The 27,595-nt window shown below is 31.7% G+C and overlaps 1 protein-coding gene and 1 long non-coding RNA gene across 2 annotated transcripts in view; both read right to left on the reverse strand.

Annotated features, from left to right (window-relative positions):
* LOC139484598 (uncharacterized) overlaps positions 1–27,595 on the reverse strand; it is a 59,920-nt gene that overhangs the window by 18,559 nt on the left and 13,766 nt on the right. Inside the window, exons 8-15 of the mRNA XM_071268379.1 lie at positions 14,553–14,642; positions 10,280–10,354; positions 9,711–9,757; positions 9,212–9,300; positions 6,825–6,968; positions 5,505–5,634; positions 3,351–3,424; positions 2,070–2,210 (exon numbers count right to left, since the gene is read on the reverse strand). Of these exons, the coding sequence (XP_071124480.1) occupies positions 2,070–2,210; positions 3,351–3,424; positions 5,505–5,634; positions 6,825–6,968; positions 9,212–9,300; positions 9,711–9,757; positions 10,280–10,354; positions 14,553–14,642 (790 nt within the window). The remainder of the gene's footprint in view (positions 1–2,069; positions 2,211–3,350; positions 3,425–5,504; positions 5,635–6,824; positions 6,969–9,211; positions 9,301–9,710; positions 9,758–10,279; positions 10,355–14,552; positions 14,643–27,595) is intronic.
* LOC139484573 (uncharacterized) lies at positions 16,348–24,756 on the reverse strand. Its single transcript, XR_011655122.1, has 4 exons — positions 24,270–24,756; positions 20,878–20,976; positions 19,616–19,733; positions 16,348–16,704 (listed from the first exon to the last, which is right to left on the reverse strand). It is a non-coding gene; the product is annotated as an uncharacterized lncRNA (long non-coding RNA).

Below are 27,595 nucleotides of genomic sequence, written 5' to 3' on the forward strand. Positions count from 1 at the left end.
TCATATAAACATACGCGAATAGTATACCCTCTGAACGCGGATAACATTTTGCTCATTGTGTTAATAAAATATCAGCTATAGTCGTTAACTTGTCAATCATAAAATATGAAATGTTATTTGACTTGTTGTAACGAGTGTAGACATATATGTATGAAATAAACGTAACTATGATAATTTAAGTTTATTGAAATCTTTTAAGGTTTGCATCATCATACCACATACTTGTAAACGAATATATACGGTAAAACTCACAATAAGTGCCATTAACAAAATTTAAAAAAAGTACGTCAAGAGTGGCAAAACATATCAAACTGATATTCAAACTCGAAATTTAAAGACCAATAGTCAACGCCATACCAAAAACGAAAAAGTCAAACAGACAAAAAAAAGTCTACAAAACACTGAGACGAAAGACTAATAAAAACGAAAATTAAGGGTTTACGTCGTCAAACCGATTTTTTATAAAGTCTTAGTGCTTCATGTATGTCATGTCTTTAATTTTGACAAAACCGTATTAATCAAACTGATATTTTTTAACCAGGTCAGAAATCACCTCCTTTGATCATCTTGTTTTATTTTCATTTTAAAGGAGATCATATATATAAGTATTGATAACTATATTATGTGAATTGTTTCAATAAACATTCTAGATTTCAAATTGTTTTTCCAGTTCCTAGCCAAGGAAACAAACTATTGTTAACAACAGTTCTTAAAATGATGCAATTCAAAAGACGGATGCAGAAGCATATTAAGGTGGGTTCGTACTGGGTCAAGTAAGGTTCAGACAAGGCCGAGTTTGGGTAAGACTAGGTTGAGTATGGTTTAGACTTGGTCGAGTATGATTGAGACTAAGTAGAAAATGGTTCAGATTTAGTCAATTAATTGGCCATTTTTTACGTTTCATTTTAAGTATGAGTTAGTGATTGAAATGGTAAATGTCAAACAATTAATATCAAATCCAGCTCATAACTAAAGTGTTACTCTCGTTCCTCTATCTATATGCAGATATGCATGTAATGTTTAGAAATGAGTTGCATTCTTACGGTAGCCACATGTTGTAAGATTTGGTGATTTGGAGAAGTTTATTATATGGTTCTTTAAAATGATGATTCAGAAATAAAAGAAATAATTTGCCAACTTGAAGCGAATATAATTAGTTCATAAAAAATATGTTTTAACAAATGCAGTTTCTTGTTAGGTCGAACATGTATTTCATGAAGAATCTTTGTTTTTTAAATAATTCATAACAAATCCAATACTTCATCTTTTTCCTTTATTAATTTTATTGATATTTTTGGTGTTCAAACTACAGAACATCCATACATTTTTACAAGACACAAGTGAATGACATGACATGTATGGCATTGTCATACTAGAGGGATGAAAGATACCAGAGGAACAGTCAAACTTAGAAATCGAAAATAAACTGATAACGCCATGGCTAAAAATGAAAAAAGACAAACAGACAAACAATAGTACAAATGACACAACATAAAAAACTAACGAATAAGCAACACGAACCCAACCAAAAACTAGGGGTGATCTCAGGTGCTCCAGAAGGGTAAGCAGATGGCACCCGTCCTGTTACTCATGTGATAACAAATCCGGTAAATTCGGTAGGTCACATTCATGAAAAGGCAGGGGATTATACAAATAAGACATAGTCAAAATTTACAAGTTAGTGGTATGAATACTCAGTATATGATACGTCTTAAGAATACTTTGGAATACGTTACGAAAATAAATTTAATTAAATGATTTCCATAACTCCCCCCATCTGTTGACAAATGACTCGTGTTTGTCTTTAGACAGATATTAATATTCTAATATTAAAAAATATTTTTACTCCAAGAACTAAATATAATAAGTTAGAATATTCTTTCCAAAATTGTTTTATTTATGTACATTCATTAAATTCATGCTCTATAGTTTCAATTTCTTTACAATTGACACATTCATTAGTTAAGGAAAGTTTATATTTTTCAAGAAGATAATTACGTGAGAATATTGTGTGTAACATTTTATACTGCTTTATCTTTTGATAAAAGAAACATTTTATACATGCATACCTCCATCTGATAAATGGCGAAACATTGCACTCGTCAATTAAAAAGTATATAACCTTTTCTTGATTCCTTTCAACTGCTGCATGTAATGCTGTTCGTCCATCGGGATCTGATAAGTTCATATCCGTTCCAGAATCGTGTAACCTATAAAACATAATAAACACTGGTGGTGGTCCTATGACAATATCATTCAGTTGAAAATCATGTTTGTATTCAGTGTTGTTCTGTACAAGGTATTACATTTTATCTATTGTCAAGGAAGGCATATTTGTCTTTAGAAAATATATAAAAAGTTGAGCTCTAGGAAATTGGTTGTCATGAACTAGCACATTAAAAATGTGTTTCTTCTTAACATTCGGAATTCACAGTAAGGATTTGAATAATGATTACCAGGTTTTACCAGCTGTATGCGACATAGCTTGATTCTGATCTGATTGACGATAAAGATTTTTAGTTTATCTGATTAATTCTATATGAGCCAGTCCATGCGAAAAGGTACAAAAAGTCCTTTTGACAAACTTTACAGGACACGTTATCAAAGTTTGTTATAATATTTTCGAAAAACGATTTTATCCGGAAAAAAATTACATTAATGTTAACATTCATAAGATTGTCAACGCTATCCCGAATTTGTCAAATAAAACAGAAAAAGAAGTAGAAATATCTGAATTTTTGGTATTTGAGCACCTGTAAAATTATTTGTTCCCAGGACTAATGCTTTACCGACCAGAAACTTAAATATTTACGACACTACAGAGACAAAAATCAATAATTTCCTTCAGTTCTACAGGTTTAAAGAAGGTAAGACAACATTAAAACATGACGGAAAATACAAAAACTATGACATCTTGTGTTGAAATTTAAGTTAAGATAAGTTAGGTTAAGTTATTTAATATTATATAAATCAACCGTCGTTGCACGGGATTCGAACCGTTGCCCGGTTTGATTGCATTGATATCAGCATCATTAGCGAGAGCCTTATCCCTTCTGCTACCGTGGTTAACATTAACAATTGACAAATCAAGCCATTTAAACTGTTCTTTGAAAATGATAAAAATATAGGAAATAATTCATTAAAAATCTTGATAAAACTAAATGAGGGGGGGGGGGGGGGGGTCTCAACACTTGCAGGCGCGTGTAGCTCACAGCTTAAGAATATGAGGAAAAGTAAATGTGTTTTATAAATTACAAGTCTACTACCAATAATTATGCACACTTTTTAGAATTTCGTAAATTTTTCGTTTTTGTATCTTTTCGCATGGACTGGCTCATATTGAAGTTTACCTTTTTAATACTGAAACTTCTCCATATTCAGCAGCTTTCATCATTTTCATAGCAACATCATCTTTAAAACTTATCTGCAAAATCAAAAAGAAATGATAAAAAGCATGTAAACTGTTTAGATGGGTAAAATGTGTCGTTTGATATTTCGTCGTGGAGAAAACGATTTTTAAGGTGGTATCGGAGTCTAAAATAAAAATGATAGAATTTGTTCATACTTTGCCAAAACGTTGTATCTATTGATACATGTTGAAAAATATAATAAAAATGATAGGTCACCGTGCATTTTCTCAAGCTACAGGACGGGACAAAATGACACATTTTGTATGGATTATACAGGAAAAAACACCATTTTGTGATTAGAAGCTAAACAAAATGATAGAATTGTGAAATACTTCAGGAAAAGATAGCTTTCAGACACTGCTTTGAGAATATCAAAAGAAAAGATAGGGTCACCGTACGTTTTTTCCGGCTAAAATACAAAATAGAAAAATTCCATACAGAATCCTTCAGAAAATGCACTTTTTTAGAGTTACCTCCCCTTAAAATGCCAATTTAAAAAAAACAAAACAAAAACAACCAAAAATAATTAACATTTGCAAAAATATCAATATTTAGAAGTTATATTCTTGTAAATTGGTACTTTTAAATGAAAATGTACATTAAACATCTGCATTCCTGCATCAAATTTTGCTAACTTGATGGAAAATCTGGACCTTTGATTCTCTGTTTTTTACAATCCAAGATGGAGAAGACACCCATACCACCTTAAATTACATAGTGATACATAAAAGAGAATAAAACAAATACAAAATATATAGCATTCAGATTCATTTTCTTTTTTTTTCTGTTTTTTTATATTGCATGTTAAATGAAATGTTGATAGATAATAACCATTAAAAAAAATGACTGGAAAACAAAATGATAGAACAGGTTAATAACGAAACACCTTGTATCACTTTAATTGTAAATACTTAGAGTGGACCTAATACTCCCATATCTTTTTTTTTTATTATTGTTAAATTTTGACAGAATTAATATTTCATTTTGAAAATATGCCATGAAAAGAGAACACGTCGTATTCCAAAACTTAATGGTTTCCCTTAAACCCTTAAGAAAAGACTTTAAGATAAAAAAAAAAAAAAATAAAAAAATTTAAAACTAGATATTTGTCTTCCCAAAATACCATTTATAATATGAACCGAAATGGTACAATATGAAGAAAAATAACTGGTTTTGAAGAGCAAAAATGATAGCGAGCTATCTTTACAATGAAAAAAAAAAATGGTTACAAATGACATTACAACCACATCGTATATCGATTCTCAACAAAGGAGTAGATAACGTCAGACAACCTTTGAACCATCGCGGATTAAATAAAATTTCCGTACAGCCCAAACTATATTGTTGCATATTCAATCAGTGTGAAATTGCTTCAAAATTTCAAATTAATTATTTAAAAGTGGACTCAGCTGTGAGGAACATATTCACTTGCTAAACTCAATATTAAATGACTGATAAAAAATATTTAAGAAATCATATTTCCGTCGTGTTTCGTTGAGACGTGCGGAAGGCTTTTACACCGTTGAACAATATTTTTGTGCGCGTAAAATATTTAAATGCCTGAACATTATAAGATTTTGGATATTTAATTTATCTTTCGTAACATTTATATAGCGGAACATAAGGTAAAGGATAACAATGGATAACGCTATTTTCTGTTCAGTTTTGCTATAAACCGGATTTGTAATAACATAAGCAACACGACGGGTGCCACATGTGGAGCATGATCTGCTTATCCTTCAAGAGCACCTGAGATCAACCCCAGTTTTTGGTTGGGTTCGTGTTGCTTAGTCGTTAGTTTTCTATGTTGTGTCTTCTGTTCTATTATTTGTCTGTTTGTCCTTTTAGTTTTAGCCAGGCGTTGTCATTTTTTTTCAGTCTGAGTTTGACTATCCATCTGGTATATTTTGTCCCTATTTTATGCATGAAGTATGCCTAATAATAATTGAGGAACGTGTATTATAGAATGTGAGAAGTTCAAGTGATGTTGCATTATGTTACCAAGACACAAAAAAACCAAACTTGTATTTATAAAATATACAATCAATAGATAACAAATGCTATACAAACAATGTATATGAAAACAGAAATTACCTTATATTTTTTTAAACCCTTATGTGTATGTAAACGATCAATAAGTTGTTTCAAACTATGTCTTGATGCATTGTTAGCATTATTTTTCATGTGCCAGTCTGCGTCCTCAGCAGGTGTTTGGCATAGGCACCTAAAACATTCAAGCAATAACAAAGAAATATCACATGTTTATCTTCATATGCACTCAATATTGTCAGTATATCTTAGACATAATGTTAAGCCCTATTTTCAGTATTATAAAAAGTAAAATAACAAATATACAAATAACTACAAAAATAAATCAAAAGCTGGAACATTTCCAAAGAATGTAAAACGACTGTCACATTCCTGACTTGGTACAACAAAAATGTACATGGTTGGCGGGCGGGGGGATCCGACATATTTCTTTAAACTAGAAACATAAACTTTCAGCTATTCAGTGGAAAGTAGAATACTTCTGATACATTAATATTGCCAATACAATGCAAAGATATCGAGTACTAGCATCAAGCAAAATTACTGAAATTTTCAAAATTGTATCATTTGAACTTATTTTGAGACGGTTTCCGTCTTAAATAGAAGTGGATGCACTTGTGTTCAGAGGTTATATCTAAATGTATGTAGTTTTTGATAATAATACATAACGTATATGAAGGTTGAGAATGAAAACGAATGCGGCCACTTTCATTTTTGACAAAAACCATATGAAAAGTGACATTTTATTTCATATTTGATAGATTTTTTCATTTAAGCTTACATTCGGGCGTCTTTAATGACTGAATCATTTCGAATCTTTCACTTCATACTTAAAATGACTGAAGAAGTCATTGAAGTGTTTAAAAAGTGTCCAAATTCTTTCATCGGATCTACCTGAATTTTTAGGCAAAAATTGGCCCTTTTACTTTTTACTCCTTTGGTTTTTTAGATTTTGAGGAGAAGATTGTTGTAAAAATTAACGGACGAAGACAACGAAAAATTTTCAAAGAAACTTTATTGTGACTATTGTAAGAGCCGGTATTTGAATTATGCATACAATGCATTTAAAGAAAACCAAATCTCAAGAGTAATCATAGTCCGGTCTATTCGCGCATCTAATAAAAGACAAAACACATGATATCAAGATTGCATGGTTAAGCATTAGAAGTTAAAAAAGCTCGACTTCGACTGAGTTCGAGGATTCATTCGTTTGTCCGTTCTTTTTCTATTTTTTCTTTGTCTGTTTCATTTTCTATAATATGTGTCGCAAGTGCGAATACCGAATACATTGTATGGATATATACAATATTCAATGAAAACGAACAATTCTAAACGTTTTAGTTAAAACATCAACACAGCAATTACCGGTCTTTTCTTTCGAGATAGCCAGCATGGTTTTTTAAAAGGAATATCACAGCTTTATGACGTCCTTCACATGCAGCTAAATGCAACGCACTTCTTGTGTCGTAATCTGTATCATTTATATCAATGTATTCTTGGTGATATATTCTACAATCAAAAACTAATACTAGTAATATATAAAATATATATAAAAACGTTTATGACATCACTGTCATTAGTTCCGACCATTAATATTCTTTTGTTTGAAAAATGTAAAAAGTGCCAAAGAAACCAGAGGGACATCCAGACTCATAATCCAAAAAAAAGTGACAATGCCTTGGCTAATAAAAAAAAACTTCGTACTTAATTTGGCTGTTTAACATTGTTTGATTCAAGCGTTACTAATGAGTCTTTTGTAGACAAAACGCGCGTCGGTCGCAAATATTCAATCCTGTATTTATGATGAATTTATTTACAGAAAAACAATAGTACACAAACCACAATATAGAAAACTAAAGACAGAGCCACACGAATCCCATCAAAAACTGGGGATTCAAACCCCAATTCATTTACGCTTTTGAGTATAAATAAAAGATCAAAATACAGTTCATTACAGTAAACTCTCTGCAAACAACAGTTATAGTGTTATAGATTTAGGAGCCTCTGGCCTTTGTTAGTCTTGTATTATTTTAATTTTAGTTTCTTGTGTACAATTTGGAAATTAGTGTGGCGTTCATTATCACTGGACTAGTATATATTTGTTTAGGGGTCAGCTGAGGGACACCTCCGGGTGCGAGAATTTCTCGCTACATTGAAGACCTGTTTGTGACCCTCTGCTGTTGTTTTTTATTTGGTCGGGTTGTTGTCTCTTTGACACATTCCCCATTTCCATTCGCAATTTTATTAATACACAGATATATATAGGTTATTGAAAATAATGCACTATTTACATATACATTTACAACTGAGGGTTACAAGTAGCCAGTTTCACTCACCTTGTTTTTATTAATTTAAATAAACAACAAAACTGATAAGTTACTTAAACCATATTTTCAAAATTTAGGCAAGCAATGCCAAAATGTTACAATACTCATGGGCCTTAACTTCTGTGATGAGTCCACTCGTCTGATATTTTACACCGGGATAACTTGTTTGTAGATCTTACTTTCTTGATCAGATTTGTTATTTTCAAATTATCTACTGCATATACTATATTTTTTAAAAGGCAATAAAAGGAAAATTGGCAAAAATTAAGAATCTATTGATGAATTCTGTCATATTGAACCAATCGTTTATTTTCGTAGGCCTAATGACCACAAGTACTATAAAACGTTGTTTTACTATCTACTTTTGGCTATGCAAAAACATCAATATACTAGGTTAAATTCGTAATTGGGATGCAATGCGACTTTATTCATTGTTTTACTTTCAATTATGACATAATTAAGCTTAAAAAGAGAGGCGAAAGATACCAGAGGGACATTAAAAACTCATAAATCGAAAATAAACTTACAATGCCACGGCTAAAAAAAATACAAACCGACAAATAATAGTACACAAGACAACATAACACACTAAGGACTAAGCAACACGAACAAACCAAAAACTGGTGATGATCTCATGTGCTCCGGAATGGTAAGCAGGTATTGTTGCTCATGTTATTATAAACCCGGAAATTCATGTAGTCCAATTTGGTATGTCACATTCGTAGATAGGAAACAGGATTGTAGTAACAACATTAGGAACACATTCGATTTCATCTGTGAAACGGATATTCCGTAACGATTATTAAATTTGTGATGGCCGTAAATTTTACGAAGAGAAAGCTTAAAATGTGTTGGATATGCTGGTTTTTTTTTTAATAAATATCTCTGTGCTGGATAAAAGTGTCAGACAACCAACTAAGTATCACTATCTGTTCAATAAAATTTTGTAATTTTCACAGCTTTCTAAATATTTTACCTCAAGTTTAACTTCATAGAAACCAGGTATATCCTGAACTGTACATGAATCGCCTTTCTGCATGCCAAAGCCGTTTAAGAAACAAACTGACCTTCAAAAAGAGGTACTCCAAAAATGACCCCATGGTTTTCTGGAAATCTTAAATTAGTATACTTTGGAGCGCATTAATCCTCAATGTTTAACGCAAACTCATAGACAAGTAAATTTTGACTCAAAATGGTCAAAATATTATTCTCTTTCACCAAAAGTTTCATTTCTGCAAATTTGTTGGTTAGTTTAAGTAAACAAGGACATCAAAATCACTATTTTGTGTCAAAGTAGGATTATTTTTACATACGTTCGAAATTGGAGGGAGTAATTGGTGGTCTGAAACCTTACAATTTCATGGACGGATACCCCATATCCGTTGCTTTTCTAACTAGCTACATGCATATATATACCACAATTACCTTTTCAAGTGTGTCATGTCGCCTTCAGAAGCTGCTTTTAGTAATTTATAAATCTGTAACTCGTAATGCTCGTTGTACACCTTTGGAGGCTGCAATATACATATAAGAAATAATGTAGACATTGCACAATAAAACAAAGAAAATATTTTAGACTCAATGTAAGGGTTTATGTCGGGATCGGTTATATGTTTTTTTTTTTATCCTAGAATATTTTGATTGAAACTGCATAGATAAATATAAAATAAGATAATAAAGAAAAAAGGAAATAGAAAGAAATCGAGAAATACATGAATGAATATATATTTTTTTGGTAGGACTATCTACAACTGTCAGGGTAGAACCATCAGGATCGGTTCTTGATAACTGCTTCTTTCTGAACCAGATGTTTAAATGCACGGAGAAGTGTTCTTAAGCAGTTATATTGGCACTTTATGGCAGATTTTGAGAGCGGAAAGAACAGATTCTTACTGTATGTCACTAGATAAATAACTAGAAATACCTGCACTAATTGATGTGTGGAAAAAATGTACACCACATAGACAGTACCTAAAAACAAATATTTTATGATTAGTATATTTCATTATGTTAGAGCTGCATCAATTGCAATGCATAAACATATAAACATTTGAATTATTTTACACTATTTTTTTTATTTGGGCCCTTTATAGCTTGCTGTTCGGTGTGAGCCAAAAGGTCCTTGTTGAAGACCGTACTTTGACCTATAATGGTTTGCTTTTGTAGATTGTGACTTGGATGGAATTTTTTCTCATTGGCACTCATACCACATCTTCTTATATCTATTTCTTTTAAAATAAAATTGGTTCAAATCAGAAAACGTACTCATATATATTTGTTAAGGGGCCAGCTGAAAGACGCCTTCGGGTGCGGGAATTTCTAGCTGCATTGAAGACCTTCTTGGTGGCCTTCTGCTGTTGTCTGCTCTATGGTCGGGTTGTTGTCTCTTTGACAAAATCCCCATTTCCATTCTCAATTTAATCATGGACATTCGGCTTATCAAATATTCTCACAAATTGATAGAAATAAAACTTTAGAGTACATGCAACTTACCAAGTACTACACAAGCCACTAATAGAGAAACTGTTACAGTCTTCAAATTATGTTCCACAAACATGACGGCAATAACTGCAAAACGGAATAAGTTATTTCATATAAAAATGTAATAGATCAATTACTGTTATTCGTAATTTTGATATGATTTGTAATGGTATTTTTTGTACCCATGCATACATAATCATTTAAAGGAGATGCAAATATTGATTGAACAAAGTATAATACTGATTAAACAAAATAGTTCTAAAATCTGGTTTATAAAATTGATAAACGGTTGACTATATTCTATCTATAAATCAAAAACAAACTCAAACGAATAAGACCAAAGTGAAAGAAATTATATACATTTGACGAAAGCCATGATCAAATATTTATGCACATGCTTCATAAGTACATCATGTACATGTTATACATAAATGATGTGTTGATCATAATCAACCGTTGATTACTGAAAATTGTAGCATTTTTCAAATGTAAATTTTTTTTAATGAAAGTACAAGAAATGTCAGTTATATTGCAAATAATGGATTTTATATATTAAGACTATATGTTTTATGTTTTTATTGTTGTACTTTAAGGAGGTTCGCGGGTATAAGATTTTAAGAAAAAAATTAAACATCATTTGTTCATTACAAATTTTATTTATTACCTTTAGTGGTTGTTACTTTATCATATGGTACAAAAATCATTCCAAAAAATTGCAAAAGTAGATGCAAGTCTAGATAGAAATAAAAGTATTTTACAAGAAACTGTCAATATCGATGATGATCAATTAATAGAAAATGAAACCGCAAATTTACGGAGCGCAGAAACAAACACTATAGTAGAGAATGGCGAGCTTGAATTACTGGAAAAGAATGCACTTTTTCAAACATACATTCCGAAAAAGTTGAATTGGAAGATTTAAACAAAGTTACAAAACAACCAGAAATTAGTGAGCATCAATTATTCGAAACTATGAAAACAGATGAAAACGATACTACAATATCAACTCGAAATGAAAATCCAGAGCAGTCAGATGAATCTAATCAAAAAGATGATGGTGATAATGACGATGACGACGACGATGATGATGATAATGATGATGGTGAAGATGATGAATCGACGATGAAGACGATGATGATGATGATGACGAAGACGATGGTGATAATGTAGATACAATTGCTTTTGAAATCGACGATATCATTTCAAAAGCGGTGATAAAGAAGGGTAGACTGTTCTCTGATAAATTCATCGCGAAACTGAAAGGAACCGGGAACATTATAAAATATGATCGTGGATCTGATAAAGTAGAACAAGTGTATCCAAATGATGTTGATTATCAAATATATAAGAAAAATGTAGAACATGACTTTGTGGACGTAAGAACTTATGGATTTCGTCCGGATGATATATAACGATTGTATAGTATTATAGAAATGTAGTATGATGAATTAAAAAAAAAGAGAATGTTTGGCCATGTACCTTATTTCTGCAAAAGAATATGTAACAGTGTTCCTATTTTAACATTTGTTTTGTACTATCTTACACGATAGATTTGTAATATGATTTACTTGGTCACATTCAAAAAGTCTTAAAAGGTACATAGCTGTGTTGCTAAAAGTTAAATATGTATTGAATATAACAATAAACTCATCCTAGATACCACGAAAAAAAAATCATTCCAAAAAATCAATTCGTGTTGGCCTCAGGTGACTTTTAAAGTGTAGATATGATTGAAAAAGCTCCAAATTATCTCCCTTTGGTGCACAAATGCCATTTTTTGGCATTGAAATATCTTTTTTAACTCATCGGTGACCTATATTTTTTATTGTTGTGTTCGAATAAGCTGTACATAAACTAAATAATTGTAAAATTTAAACGATTTCCGTATTTTAGTTCTTTTTTTATTTCGATATAACCGCTATTTCTCCTATTAGTTCAACAGAAAAAAAAAGACATTAACAAAAATGTATGCTTCTTTCGAAGGCAGATTGTGAGCGTAAATGAACGGTGACCCCATTTTTTTTTATTTCATTTTTCTATTAAGTATAAGATAAAGTTCATTTATAGAAAAATATAGAGAAATCCTATATTGAATAAAAAATTGATTTAGACCCGCGTAAAAAAATCGCTTGTACCCTATAAATAAATAATTTATTTGAAAGACATTCTATTCACAAAAATTTTGACTGTTTGTTAATACAGTATAATCCTTAGATTCAATCGATATTTAAACGTTTAAGTATTTCTATATAATTATATTTGCAGACTACATGTTTTATGATTTTTTGTTTGTACTTTAAAAAAGGTAATGTTTGAAAAAAAGAATTCAGAGGCTGTAAATGACTGTTATTATACTGTCTGACACATGTGTAAAAAAATTTTGGAATGAATAAAGAAAAGTTAAAAAAAAACCCAACATCAACACACAACAACGCACCTAAATGACACAACATTGGTTAAAGAAAAACAAAAATGTCTACAAACGCACCACAGCGTTGCATGTTGAAAACTAATTTGATATAAACCTATTAAATTTTATAGAATGAGGTGAACATCGAGTTTACAAATATTAAACAAATATTACACTTTCTCAAGTTTGCGGATGTCTTCATTCTGTTGTTTTTCATTAATGATTAAAGCTAAAAGTTTAACTTAAAACTAGGAATAAGTTTGTATCAGTAAACAGCTTCAAAGATCCGTCAAAATATGTCAGATTTAGAACAGACAATCTCAAATAACATTTAATTGATCTAAAGTTATTATTGTAGAATATTTCCCAGTGAAAAATCGTCCATAACTATGTTTTGACTATTCGAATTTTTACTATCATTTGTATCATTTATTTGATTTTTTAAAGTTAACTAACAAGAGAAAAAACGTGTGGTGCGTATGAAAATCAACATATAACACTACAACAACTTTCAGAAAAAAGAAATTATATACTTGCCCATCATGCTTAATACACCCATATATTGATCTTGATTGATACAAATAGTAATTAATGTGTTTTATATTCATTGAAAACGAGATGATGCACTCCATTTCGTTAAAAATGCAGCTTTAAAAAGATGCATTTTATTTACTGTAGAATGTTATAAATATCTTATACGCAAACTCTGTCTGTGTAATTGATATGAATGTATAACTTATGTATGCAAAAAATATAAAATAGATTTTTTTTATAATAGAGTCCACCGTTTATCCCTGGACGATGGATCATTGTCAACACAGGGCCCCTCGTGTATACTTCACTGGGTTATACAAGGTAAATTATATTCAGGTGATTTTCAATAAATGTATTTCAAGTCTTAGAAAAAATACAGCTTTATAGGATAATACTAAACAAGTTATTGGATGATCACGCAATCTTGACTAAAAGAAAGATATCTAATATTAATGAATACTGCTAAATATATAGCCTCATTTAAATTATATATGTATCACGCACCGGTGTTCAGTAGTTATCGTTTGTTGATGTGGTTTATAAGTGTTTCGCGATTCTCGTTTTTTATATATTAGACAATTGGTTTTCCCGTTTGAATGGTTTTAGACTATTAGTATTTTTTGGGGCCCTCCATAGCTTGCTGTTTGGTGTGGGCCAAGGACCCGTGTTGAAAATCGTTTTTTGACCTATTATGGTTTAGTTTTATAAATTGTGACTTGTCTCATTGGCACTCATACCATATCTTCTGATATCAATTTAGGCATAATGCGGAAATAACGAGTATCAATTTGTATAAAAAAAGAAACCCTTTTCCTGAAATATTTTGGTATTTGTTATGCTTTTTTTCTTATTTTTTTGTAAACTTACATAATTAAATATAATTATTTAATTAAATATTTCCTGTTCCGTATTTTAATCAATTTCTGTACAATATTTTGTTTTTATTGCTTTTATAAAAATGTTGGTTATTGGTACAGTTTTGTTCTCAGTGTTCATAAAGTACGTACTTTATTTGGTTGTTTAAGTATAGTTTGATTCGAACATCACTCAAGAATCTTCTGTAGATGAAACGTGCATCAGGTCAATATGAATATGAGAAAGAAATCTATTTCACAAAACTATTAAAAGAAAAAAAACTTATAAGTCATGATAATTTTAGTCAATTTTAAGCGTTATATTCGTTTTTATGAAAAGTGCTCATGGTATCTTTGAAAAGTTTATTTGCGGATTCTTTCACGTGCGTTAGTTTGAATTTCTGTCCGTATAAGTACTAGCTTAAAAAACAAAAAAGCACTAAAACCAGAAAAAATTAATTTACAATCAAATTGTTGTCCAACTTACCAGTACAGGAAAGTAACGCAGCAAAAAGTAACAGTACCATAATCATCTTATATATATAAGGTTTCCAGACCTCACCCCAAATTACAATAGCTGAAATATATAAATACTAGTATAGTCTAACTGTAAAAACTGCCGGCAGAATATTTTTTGTTTTGGTCTTTTTCATATTAGGAGAGTGCATTGTCCTTTAGTGGACTATCATTGTCGCAGGTATATATCAACTGATTAGTAAGTAATTCGGTACCGGCGTGATTCACAAGAAACCTTCGTACGGTGACCAAGTTGTAAACTTTTTACCATTAGGTATATTGTAGAGAGTTGTCTCATTGGCAATCTTATCAAATCATCTTAATATTTTCATTTATGCTTTATATAATTTCCCGTTATAAGTTAATAAGAAACTAGGGGGCATTGGTGTCCAAGTGGTCTTAGTACACTGGTAAAAATGCCACACATGTGAACATGCGTGACACATGCGTTTCACATGTGTGTCGCACGCATGTGAAAGAGACGTTTCATGCCACGCATGTGACACATGTGTGAAAAACGAATGTGATACGCATGATATACACATGTGATCATGTGTTTCACGTGTGAATCACATGTGTAGGAAAAAACACCTGTGACACATGTGTGATTTCTGCATTCAAAAGGCATGGTGCCTGTACTAAAAAAAATTCAAAATGTGTGATATGCATGATATACACATGTGATCATGCGTTTCACATGTGAATCATATGTGTACAAGAAATACACCTGTGATACATGCGTGATTTCTGCATGTAAAAGGCATTGTGTCTGTATTAAATATTTTTCAAAATGTCCTCCTATTTGTCTAATTATCATGGTTGTTGATATGTTTGTTAGTTCTCAGGTGCAGCAAAAGTGATTAGTATACATATAGTTAATATTATTGAAGTTTCATATTTATCCTGTTCTACCTATTGTGAATGCTTAATGAAGAAACATTTTATAAAAAGCATCAGACTGCAATACAATTTGAACCTGATCTGTAACTTGTTAAACCAAAACTTAAATCAATATATAAGCTGAAGCATGACAAAAAAAACCCAAGAAAATGTGTGACAGTGTCACTATATAATATAGTACACTGATATTCTGCTCACACTTTTCATGTTCAGTATAGCACAAAGTCAGGGTCAAAACCTGAACTAGAAGCCATTATATCACTTATTTGTGTCAATTAAGTTGATTGGGCTTCAACTGCATCGCTAACTACATATACTGTGACCAACAACTTTAACCAAAATCCTTAAGTTAAAATAAGATGGACGAATGGACAGACAGACACACGCACCAAAAACACATACTACTCCTTGACTAACCTATTATTAATTGTCTTACTTGCAAAAGATGCCTATTTTTGTTTTAAAAGTTTTGCAGAAAAAAAGTAGTTTACTCAGCCCCATATTCATGTGCCTGTTTCAAGCCAGGGTTTCCGTAGTTGTCTAAAGTCTCATCCTAACTAAACATATTTCAAAAATTTGGTGTTAATAGCAGTGCTTTGATTGGTAGACTCTGGTCAATTAAGTAGATCATGACATTGTTTAGACACCTGTTTATTGTTGAGGACTGTATGTTAGCACCTTAATGCCTTTTATGTGCTTTTGTTGTTGTGTTGCTGTCTGATTGATTTTATACCTCATATCACATTATATTGATAAATTGCAGTTATTTTTAACCATTTCCTTCTTATTTCAAAACAATTTGTTGACAAACAATAAGCATATACCATTAGAAGATTTCAAAGTTTGGCTGCATAATAAGCTAAAAATTCTTGTAATTTCAAATATTTATATAAAATTCAGTTTAAAACATGTGTTATTCATTTTAGACTATAATTGTCATTTGACACAATAATTTGAATTTGAATTGTATTATAATCTGAAAGTACTTGTGGTTGAAAAAATATACACAATATTTAATTCCATGTGTTTTAAATTTCTTGAATACATCATTCCCATATCATGACCACGTGTAAGAGTTCTATCCCGTATGGAATTGCTGTAATTGCTATTTGTATCCAAGGCTTCCTTCATACATTAGCACTTATCCTAGGCTTCTAAGATGTTGCTTGAATGATAAAATCCTGTAATACATTATCAGCCATCAGACTCTTGGAATACAGTTGCTGTAATTAAAAAAAAACACTATATAACATCAAATATTGGCTTACCAATCAAGCAAAAATGATAACATGAATTAAATAAGTAATGATTTACCAAGCTTACATATATGTATTTAAATATCGTGTGAACAACTGTAGTGGAGAAATAATAGTTTTCTTTTTGCTATTTATCATGGTTGGTTTTTTTTGCTTATTGTCTTTTAAGTAAATCAGGCTGTAAGTTTTCTCTTTGGAATTGTTTTACATCTGTCATTCTATGATCTTTTATAGCTTGCTAAATTCTGTATTGGTTTTGCTTATTGTTGAAAGCTGTACATACATGTAAAGTGGTCTATAGTTGCTAACATTCAGTCATTTAGACTCTGATGGATAGTTGTCTCATTGGCAATAATACTACATATTATTTTTTTACTTTAATAAATGAATAATTAATAATGAAAACTAACTCTTTTCATGCATGTGTACTACACATTACCTGTATATATAATATATATGGCATTTGGACCTTAATGTAGACCAATTTAAAAACAGGGACCAAATTCCCCCAAAAAATAATACACGGTTTGATTCAGCATATTTAATAGAGAACTCTATGAATTCAAGAACAAAACCCCATTGAAATTGGTAAAAAAAATAGAGGCTCTTAAGAGCCTGTGTTGCTCACCTTGGTTTATGTGCATATTAAACAAAGGAAACAGATGGATTCATCACAAAATTGTGTTTTCGTGATGATGATGTGTTTGTAGCTCAACTTTTACTGATCATTTTTGTTACTGACAGTTTTCTCTATCTATAATGAACTTGGCCCTTTAGTTACAGAGGACACTATGTAAAATCTTACCAAAATTTACCAAATTAATGACAAATGTTAAAAAATGACTATAAAGGGCAATAACTCCTTAAGGGGTCAACTGACCATTTTGGTAATGTTTGACTTATAATTTGTAGATCTTAATTTGCTGAACATTATTGCTGTTTACAAGTTATCTCTATCTATAATAGTATTCAAGATAATAACCAAAAACGGCTAAATTTCTTTAAAAATTACCAATTGGGGGGCAGTAACCCAACAACCAGTTGTCCAATTCATCTGAAAATTCCAGGGCAGATAGATATTGACTAGATAAACAAGGAAACCCCTTGTAAGATTTGCTTTAAATGCTTTGGTTTCAGAGTTATAAGCCAAAATCTACATTTTACCCCTATGTTCTATTTTTAACCATGGTGGCCATCTTTGTTGGTTGGCGGGGTCACCGCACACAATTTTTAAACTATACCCTTATTATGATTTTGGCTAAGTTTTGTTGAATTTGGTTCAGTAGTTTCAGAGGAGAAGATTTTTGTAAAAGATAACAAACATTTATGAAAAATTGGTAAAAAAAATGACTATTAAGGGCAATATCTCCTTAAGGGGTCAACTGACCATTTTGATCATGTTGACTTATTTGTAGATCTTACTTTGCTGAACATAATTGCTGTTTAAAGTTTATCTCTATCTATAATAAATTTCAAGATAATAACCGAACACAGACAAAGTTTCCTTAAAATTACCAATTCAGGGGCAGCAACCCAACAACCCATTGTCTGATTTATCTGAAAATTTCAGGGCAGAGAGATCTTGACCTAATAAACAATTTAACCCCCATGTCAGATTTGCTCTAAATGCTTTGAGTTCAGAGTTATTAGCCAAAATATACATTTTACCCCTATGTTTTATTTTTAGCCATGGTGGCCATCTTGATTATTTTGGCGGGTGACGGGACACAATTTTAAAACTAGATACCCCAATGATGATTGTGGCCAAGTTGGGTTAAATTTGGCCCAGTAGTTTCAGAGAAGATTTTTGTAAAAGTTTACGGACGACGGATGCAAAGTGATGAGAAAAGCTCACTTAAGACAGGCACGGATCCATACGGCATAGGGAGGTTCCCTTTATTTTTAGACGATCAATGCATTTGAATGGAGACATGTAATTGGATCCCCCCCACACTTTCTTTTAAATGACTGGATCAGCCCCTGTTTAAGGGCCAGGTGAGCTAAAAAGCAATTTATATAAAGAATTAGAAAAGTATTGTTTTGGCCCCTTTTTCATAAACAGTTTGTGCCATAACCCCCAAAATCAATCCCAACCTTCCTTTTTTGGTATGGAACCTTGTGGTACAATTTCAGAAAGATCCATACACTTACACACAAGTAATTGTCTGGAACCTAGGAAAAATACTTATTTTGACCCCTTTTGGGCTCCTTGTTCCTAAACTGTTGGGACCATAACCCCAACATCAATCCCAATCTTCCTTTTGTGGTTTCAAACCTTGTGTTTATATTTCATAGAGATCCATTCATTTAAACTAAGGTTACTGTCTGGAAACTAAGTGTCTTCGGACGATGCTTACAAAGATGACAAAGAACACCAAATTTTTAAGGCGGTCATATAAAAATGGAATGTCTATAGATGCATTCTGTTAACATCTAGCTACAAAATTTGTCATTTATCTTCCATAGGGGTATAACTCAAAACTCCAAATGCTCTGCAAATTGTTTATTTGCACTACTTTTTTGATTATCTCTGCTGCGGAAGTTCATTATGGTTGAAATTTGGTATGAATGTTTGTAAACTTTACAAATGAAAATCAAAGTGCACAGAAACCTCTTGGTATTGTATGGAGGGACATATATTTTTAAGGAGTTTTAACTATAAGAAAAAGTACAGGGTTCCAATGTCCCCTGCATGGCACATAGTTTGTATATTCAAAGTATATTAAAGCAATAACCTAAAAAAAACCATGTTTTGTTCTTAAAACCTAGGAACTACCACAATGGATTTCCCTTTTTTGAAATTGCCTTGGAATTCAGTATTTTTGTATTAAAATTTAAATACTGTATTTTTGCATTAAATACCTCAACAAATACATACCAGTTACATATACTGTAGCTATAGCATCTCCTCTATATCTAATCCTGTCGCCAATTTCATTTAAACATATAATGTATATATATAGCTTCCACTTCCACTGACATCTGAGGAGCTAATTCTGAAAATTTAAATTCCTGTTATTATCATATAAAACCTGAACCTGATGCACTATCTTCCAATAAAAATAAATTGACAATAAAGTTCTCCTTTGGTTAAGAGAAAGAAAAAAAGTGATTTTTTTATATATTATAACCAATATATACTGAACATGGTAATTGGAACATCACTAGTTTTCTGGATTTAAATATAATGCTCGTTTTGACAGGATCTTTTACAGCTGACTCTACAGTATGGTTTTGTTCACTGTTGAGACCCTAAAATTTATAGCATCCTTTTCATTTCGACTAGTGAAAAGTTTTCTTGTTGACAATCCAACCACAATCTCTTTTCATAAATTCAGCTTATTTTTAAAATATTAAAAAATTTCAATCTGCGACAATAATTTATAAACTTTATTTATTTAATATATAAGGTAAATTGATCAACACTAAGAAGCAATATTAAAAAAAAAACCTGTCATTGTCATTTTAACTCCAATGACAATCAATGTACAGTGATGTATATGTGCAGGACTCAAAACTACATGTATCACATATCAAAACTCAGCTTAAAACATGAAGGCATATAGAAAACAAGAATGTGTCCCTAATACACGGATGCCCCATCCTCATTATCATTTTTTTATGTTAAGTGGACCGTGAAAATATGGTAAAACTCTAATTTGGCATTTAAATTAGAAAGATTATATCATAGGGAACATGCATACTAAGTTTCAAGTTCTTGGACTTCAACTTCATCAAAACCTACCTTGACCAAAAACTTTGACATGACGGACGGACAGACAGACGAACAAACAAACGCACAGACTAAAAAACATAATGCCCATAAAAAGTCAGTATAACTGATTTTCAACAGTTTTCAAAAGTTTTAAACCCTTAATTTAAGCAAAAATATACATTGGGTAGGCCAGTCTACCTAGGTAGGCTTGTAATGCAGATGCTATGATTATTTGAACTTCTGACATCTCAAGTGTGTTTGTATGGGGCAGTAGGAGGGGATTAGGGTAAGGGTGCATTAAAGCATACTTGACATTGGAAAGATAGAAATATAAGCAACAGTGTACATGTACAATTATACTTAAAACATAAGTTACCAGTACATCAAATTATCAAAATTAACTGCAATTCTACAGATGAACATACTTTGATATCTGTTCTTTTTTCAGGACATTCACACCTACATGTATAGTACATGTTCACCAGTGGTTTTAATACTGTACTTTCCATTCTTTTGGTAACAAGCTAAAATTGTAAATCTAAATTATTTAATCAAGAAGTCCAGACAAAAACTACAAATGTAGATGTGCATTGTAGTATGAACATGTTGAACTGATGCTCACTAATTTATACCTTTACTATATATACTTTTTCTTTTGAGTGAATGCAAACAACATGTAAGCAAACAACAGAAAGAAGATCAACAGGTGAACAGCATCTTACATGTAGCTAAAAAATACATTTACAGTATGAACTTTCTGATTTTAATTGATATATTTTGCTGTATAGAGTTAAAAAATCATTTCAGGCATTAATTACCATCAGATGTTTATTAGATCTTGTTTTGCTGTTAAAATACACCATTTTCATATACATGATATAGGAAAGATTAAAGTCATGTTCGAACGTAGCACGTTGTCATTTCTGTTATAATCCATATACAATGTATCATGTATATCTGTCAAAAAGCACGTTTTGTGTGTGTTTTTGTTAGTCAATAGATGTCTTTCTTCTTTGTATACATGGTATAGATCTGATGAGTTAATCCCTTTTCACATCATGTACAAGGACTGAGGTTATGTATGTGCCTGTTTCAAGTCATGAGCCTGTAATTCAGTGGTCGTTTGTTTATGTGTTAATGTTACATATTTGTTTTTCGTTCATATTTTTTATATAAATAAGGCCGTTACTTTTCTCATTTGAATTGTTTTACAGTTTTATTTCAGGGCCTGTTATAGCTGACTATGTGGTATAGGCTTTGCTCATTGTTGAAGGCTGTACGATGATCTATAGTAACTATGGTTAATTTCTGTGTCATTTTGGTCTCTTGTGGACCATCGTCTCATTGACAATCATACCACATCTTCTTTTATATATATATAAAGGTGGGTTTATTTTGGCACCACAAACTGTTAACTATATAGTCCAGCCCTAATCACATCCTGCATATTAGTATGTGCCTGTCCCACGTCAGGAGTTTGTAATTCAGTGGTGCAGGTTTTCCTTTAATTTGTTGTTAAGTCTGTTAGTATTCTTGTTTGAATTGTTTTACACATTTTTTATTTTTCATTTAATAGGGTCTTTTATATAGCTGATTTCTGTAAATTCAGAAATTATTGCAAGGTTTTTATTATTGCTAAAATGCGACAGAGTTGTAAACGCAATAATTTAAACTCACATTTAAAAATATTTTATATGAATTTAACAGGATTTTTCTCAAAATCGAAAAAATAAAATCGCATTTAAGACAAATTAGCAATAATAAATGCATACATTAATTTCAGAATTTACAGTATATGGTATAATGTATGGGCTTTGCTCATTGTTAAAGGATGTATGGTGACATATATAGTTGGTAACAAATTGATGTCATTTGATCTCTGTTTTTTTTCATTAGTGTAAGGCCATGGATAATTAATTGTTGGTTTCCCCTAACATGAGAATTTTTTGTAAACCCGGCAGGCAGCTTTTTTTGTGACCATGCATACTTTTAGGAGATAACTGTATTGTATTTTAAGCTCCGACGGCATCAATTGTGGATTTGATGGTCGCAAATTAAGTTTACTGGCGACGGGTTAGTTAAGTAATGTTTTCTCCAATAAATGCAAACATTAAATAATACATGTAGTAAATAAGTGATTCTAATGCAATTTTTATCCTACAATTGGCTAAAGTTTATATAATTACCGTCAATTCCACAGCTAACCAGCATGACCAGGGATAACTACATTTAATGAGGGATCTGAATTTTGAATTGATTGGATTACTACATGTTGTCATTAATAGAACAACACCATCTTAAATTCACCGTTTTACAGTTATTTTATTCGAATTGGTATCAAAGAGGTTCCAATTTGAACGTTTTCATTTCTATGAAGATTCAAGTCACATAATGACATTTAGCCATGACTTACAAAATGTAAGTTCTTTGCGCAAAATTCATTCATGAAGTTTTGGGGATTTTTTTTGTACTAGTATGTCAAATTTTATATACATTTTTTCAAGCTCTAACATCATGAACATACTATTTCTTTTTGTTATGCATTAGAATTGGAATAACAGTACAGTAGTTGAAGATTTGCCACCGTCCATTGTTGATTTGATGACCGAAAATGCAGTTTTACTGACGACAATTATTTTTTTTTTAACCTGGGCCACACTGTCAAGACTTAAAAATATTTTTATCTAGAGGGGGTGGGGGAGGGGGATCCCCTTTTTTGGCTGATCAATGCATTTGAATGGGGACATATAGTTGGAACCCTCAGGCCCCCTTTGTCCTGGGTTGGGAACTCCTCTTTTTAAATGGCTGGATCCGCCCCCGTGATTTTATCCCATTACTGGATATCACACAAGTCCCTGTAAAATTTTAACGTCACAATACAAAATATATGATGCCACATGTACAATGGAAAAGTGTATGTTGTATGCGTCAAAATTTCAAGCGGCCGGGTCAGCCGGGATTAGCGATAAGATGTATAACCACTTGATTTTCAAGGGTTTGGGTAGTCCAAATAATTATGACGTCTTGAAAGGCTATTATAAATTTTTTCTTTGACGCCTTACATCGTCGATGTAAGGTGTCAAAGAAAAACATTATAATAGCCTTTCAAGACGTCATAATTATTTGGACTAGGGTTTGGTAGTCCAAATAATTATGACGTCTTGAAGGCTATTATAATTTTTTTCTTTGACGCCTTACATCGACAAGCAATAAGATGTATAACCACTTGATTTTCAAGGGTTTGGGTAGTCCAAATAATTATGACGTCTTGAAAGGCTATTATAATTTTTTTCTTTGACGCCTTACATCAACATTATAATAGCCTTTCAAGACGTCATAATTATTTGGACTAGGGTTTGGGTAGTTATTTATAGCTATTTGGACTAGGTTTTTTTTGGGGAAAAAGGGGGGAGGGCTGGCTAGGATGAAAATGTTATCCTGCATTGTCCATTGTTGTCAAACATGTCAAAGTAACCCTTTTTTTTATCCTGGCTTTTATATTCAATTTCAATCAAACCCCCACCACCCACTGAATTGTATCCAATTCAATACAAATGGTGGCATAGACTATAAGCTCCCTCAACATGAGTTCAGCGATTTAAAAAAAAAGAAGGTCCTGTTGTTAAAAAAGTGGGGCGTTTTACCAGTGGGGCGAGTTGACTTGCTTCCGTTTTAAAACTTTTTGTAAATTTTTGACTGATTTTCTGGTTTACATGCATGACATGAACACAGTGACTCCTATGTTTTTCATGAAGGTATAATACTATCATCTTCCTAAAAAATGTGCATGATTATGATGGGAGTCTATGATATTTACCTTTCATAATATTTTGACATTTGGCCATTACGCTTTCCCATGGTCATGATGGTCCAAGTACTCAAACAATACACTGCCTACACTTTCTAAAATGTATGTTTCGTTCCCCGATTTCTTCCAGTTAATCGACAATGCAACCCATTTCAATATATCTGTTTACAATAGCTTTGTGAACCATCTGTTTCAATCTTTGTATCATCCTTTCAAACAATAAAATCAGCAGACGAGCGTCCTTTTGCGTCATAGTATAAAAAACGGCCACGGTGAAAGATTTCCCGGTTTCCGTATTCGACGCGCATTTACGTCTAATGAGATAAGAGAGTTAGTCTGGAATCGAGAATGGGAAATTAAATAAGAACATCTTTTGTTTTATAATTTTTAACTCTGACATGAACTATGCAAACATTTTCAACACAATCTTCTCATTATATTCAACGAAAAGCTCACCAGTTCTTATCATCACATGTTTGTCAATAAACGGTAAGTATTAAAGTAAGTAAGTAAGTAAGTAACTAAGTAAGTAATTTTTATTGGTTTAAAATCCAAAATCACAGGATTGATACCAAGAGAATACAAATTTGTTATACACAAACATACAAACATATATATATCATACCAAATTTATAAACATTATATGCCGTTGCGGAGGTGGTACCACAAAGTTATTTAGTGCTTAATAGAGCATTTCTAGAAATGTACATGTCGCTTATAAATTTAACAATAATTCTAATTATATCAGTCTCAACACACGTATACAAAAATTTAAATCTTGCTTCATTAGTCATATTGAAAAAAGAGGGAGTATGAACAATCAAATCAAAGGTTTACTTACTAAATTTGCCGTCACTTGAAATATTCTAAAACATTATAGGTTGCCACATGTTGAGCAGGAAGCTCCTGATGAAGTTCGTATTAACTGTTTTCTCAATTTTATCATTCACAGTAACTGAACTCACTCATCATATTTTGGACACAGGCACTCATCTAAAAAAAAACGCCTGTGTATACCTTTTTAAGGTATATAGAGAATTTTAAGGTATATAGGGAAAACAAATTCGTAGACGAGTGCCTGTGATTTTGGAGGTACGTGTTGCCTGTGTTTCGATTTCACTGAGGGCCCTCATTTCCCATGTTATAAACTTTGAAAGAACACAAGCATGTGTAACTTTTGACAACACTAGTCTAAGAAGGTGGTCAAACGTGAAGGTGGTAAGTTTATAACAGTAAACCCACCATCAAGTGCTTGCTAAAAACTAAAGAGGGCCCTCATGGGGTTTTTGATTATGTGATTACTTGGCCGTTTTTTTAATGATTATTTGATTATTAAGCCAAATATTTCATGATTATTTGATTACCTAGGACTGTATTTTTAGTTTATGATTATTTGATTACTAAAGATAAGCAAATATTTAATGATTATGTGATTATATTGGCAAAAAATGGTGATTATGTGATTACTAGGACCCCCCCATGAGGGGCCTCACTAAACAGAGGCAGGTTATTATGCCCTTTGCTTTTATCCAAAACAAAAGATGAAGAAATGTATGATCAAGTTATATGGTTACAGGTATATTATTCTATACATTGAACAAGGTTTAAGCCTACGGGAGGCCCAGGAAGTATTAGACGATCTTAGACTAAGTGACTGGTGTTTGTTGTGATTTAAACACGATAGTAGTGTTTCTTTCCCCTAAACCTTATGAGCCGCATCGCCGACTGACAGGATAGATTACCTTAGACCTCAATGACAAATACTCTGAAACTTTTTCAAGTACATTCTATATGCTCATGTGTATTTTCTTGTTAGCATAGTTTTGTACTTGAACAGATAATCAGAATGGTCAACATTCATGTATTGGTCACGTTTGTTTGAACAACCAAACCAGGTAATTTTTAATTTAGCCTCACATGTACAATGTTTATGTACATATACATTCAGTCATTTTTATAACAAAAGGGCTATACATAAGAAAATCCTAAATAAGATATGCAAATCTTTAATTAAGTGCCATTACTTACTACACGAAGCACCTGTTTGGCCTAAGACTAGTCTACTAGTCAATAACATATATGTTGGTTTTAGAATTTTAAGGATTAAACACAGTTTTCCTAGAGGTTATTTTAATAAAATGTGTAAACCGGGGCTTTTACTCACAAACATTACCAAAGGACTTTTATTCAGTGTTTGAGTTAATCACCCTGGTTTACACATCAATAACCTCTAGAAAACATGTGTTTAATCCTAGAATCATAGAGATATTACTGATAAAGCAATATTAGTCCTTCAAATTAATCTAGGTATCTAGGAAACTAAAACCAGATATGTATACACACACATATGTATATATACAAATTCCACCCTTATGACAACAAGAGATAAATATTTAAAAAAAAATGTAGTTACATCTAATCCACTATCAAGGGAGATAATCTATGCCAAATAAAAGATAAGTATTATAATCATTTGATGATTTATATATGTGCCCCTTTTATGGAAAATCTTCAGAAAAGGTGAATAGCTTTGATGATTTTAAAAATTCTTCAAATAAAAAATGGAGTAAATTTTGGAATTTTAGTAAAATTCAGGTGAATTTGTATCTCATACATCATGTACATCTACATGTATGTTACAAAAATTGAACTCAAGAATGTTGAATTTCTCTAATTAATTCCATGTTTTAATTCAGATAAAATTGATTTAACTTTTTCACATGAACATTGTTATTATGAATTATTCACATGAATTTCACTGAAAATAGATTTTTTTGAAAGTAAATTAAGATTTTCAATGGAAAACATGTCTTACAAGGCAAATGCAAGGTATTAGATGTTTAAAATAAACAATTTTTGATTTTTAATTTTGATTTTTTTTTAGTGAATTTCAAGTGAATAATTTTACCTAAAAATCATGTGAAAAATTTAACTTCACGTCAACAAAATTTGCCTATGTCAAACATGCGTTACACATGCATTTTACTATACATGTGTTACACATGCAAATATCGCATGGGTCACATGCGTTATCCAACACATGCGTGACACAGGTGTATTTTTGACACATGTGATTCACATGCGTGTGTTACGCATGTGAACGCATGTGTATCACGCATGATTCCCATGCGTGGCAAGAAACATGTGTATAACGCATGTAACACACCTGTGACACATGTGTTTTTAGGTACATGCGTGACACATGTGTGGCATTTTTGCCCTAGTAGTCCAACTACTGTATCGCTAATAAGTCAACACTGAGGAAGTCCGAATCCAGTACTGGGTAGGTGTAATCGACTCCAATCTTAATTGATAGGATTGTCAGATTTCTATCG

Source organism: Mytilus edulis, chromosome 8 (assembly GCF_963676685.1).
Source record: "Mytilus edulis chromosome 8, xbMytEdul2.2, whole genome shotgun sequence".
Lineage (NCBI taxonomy): Eukaryota > Metazoa > Mollusca > Bivalvia > Mytilida > Mytilidae > Mytilus > Mytilus edulis.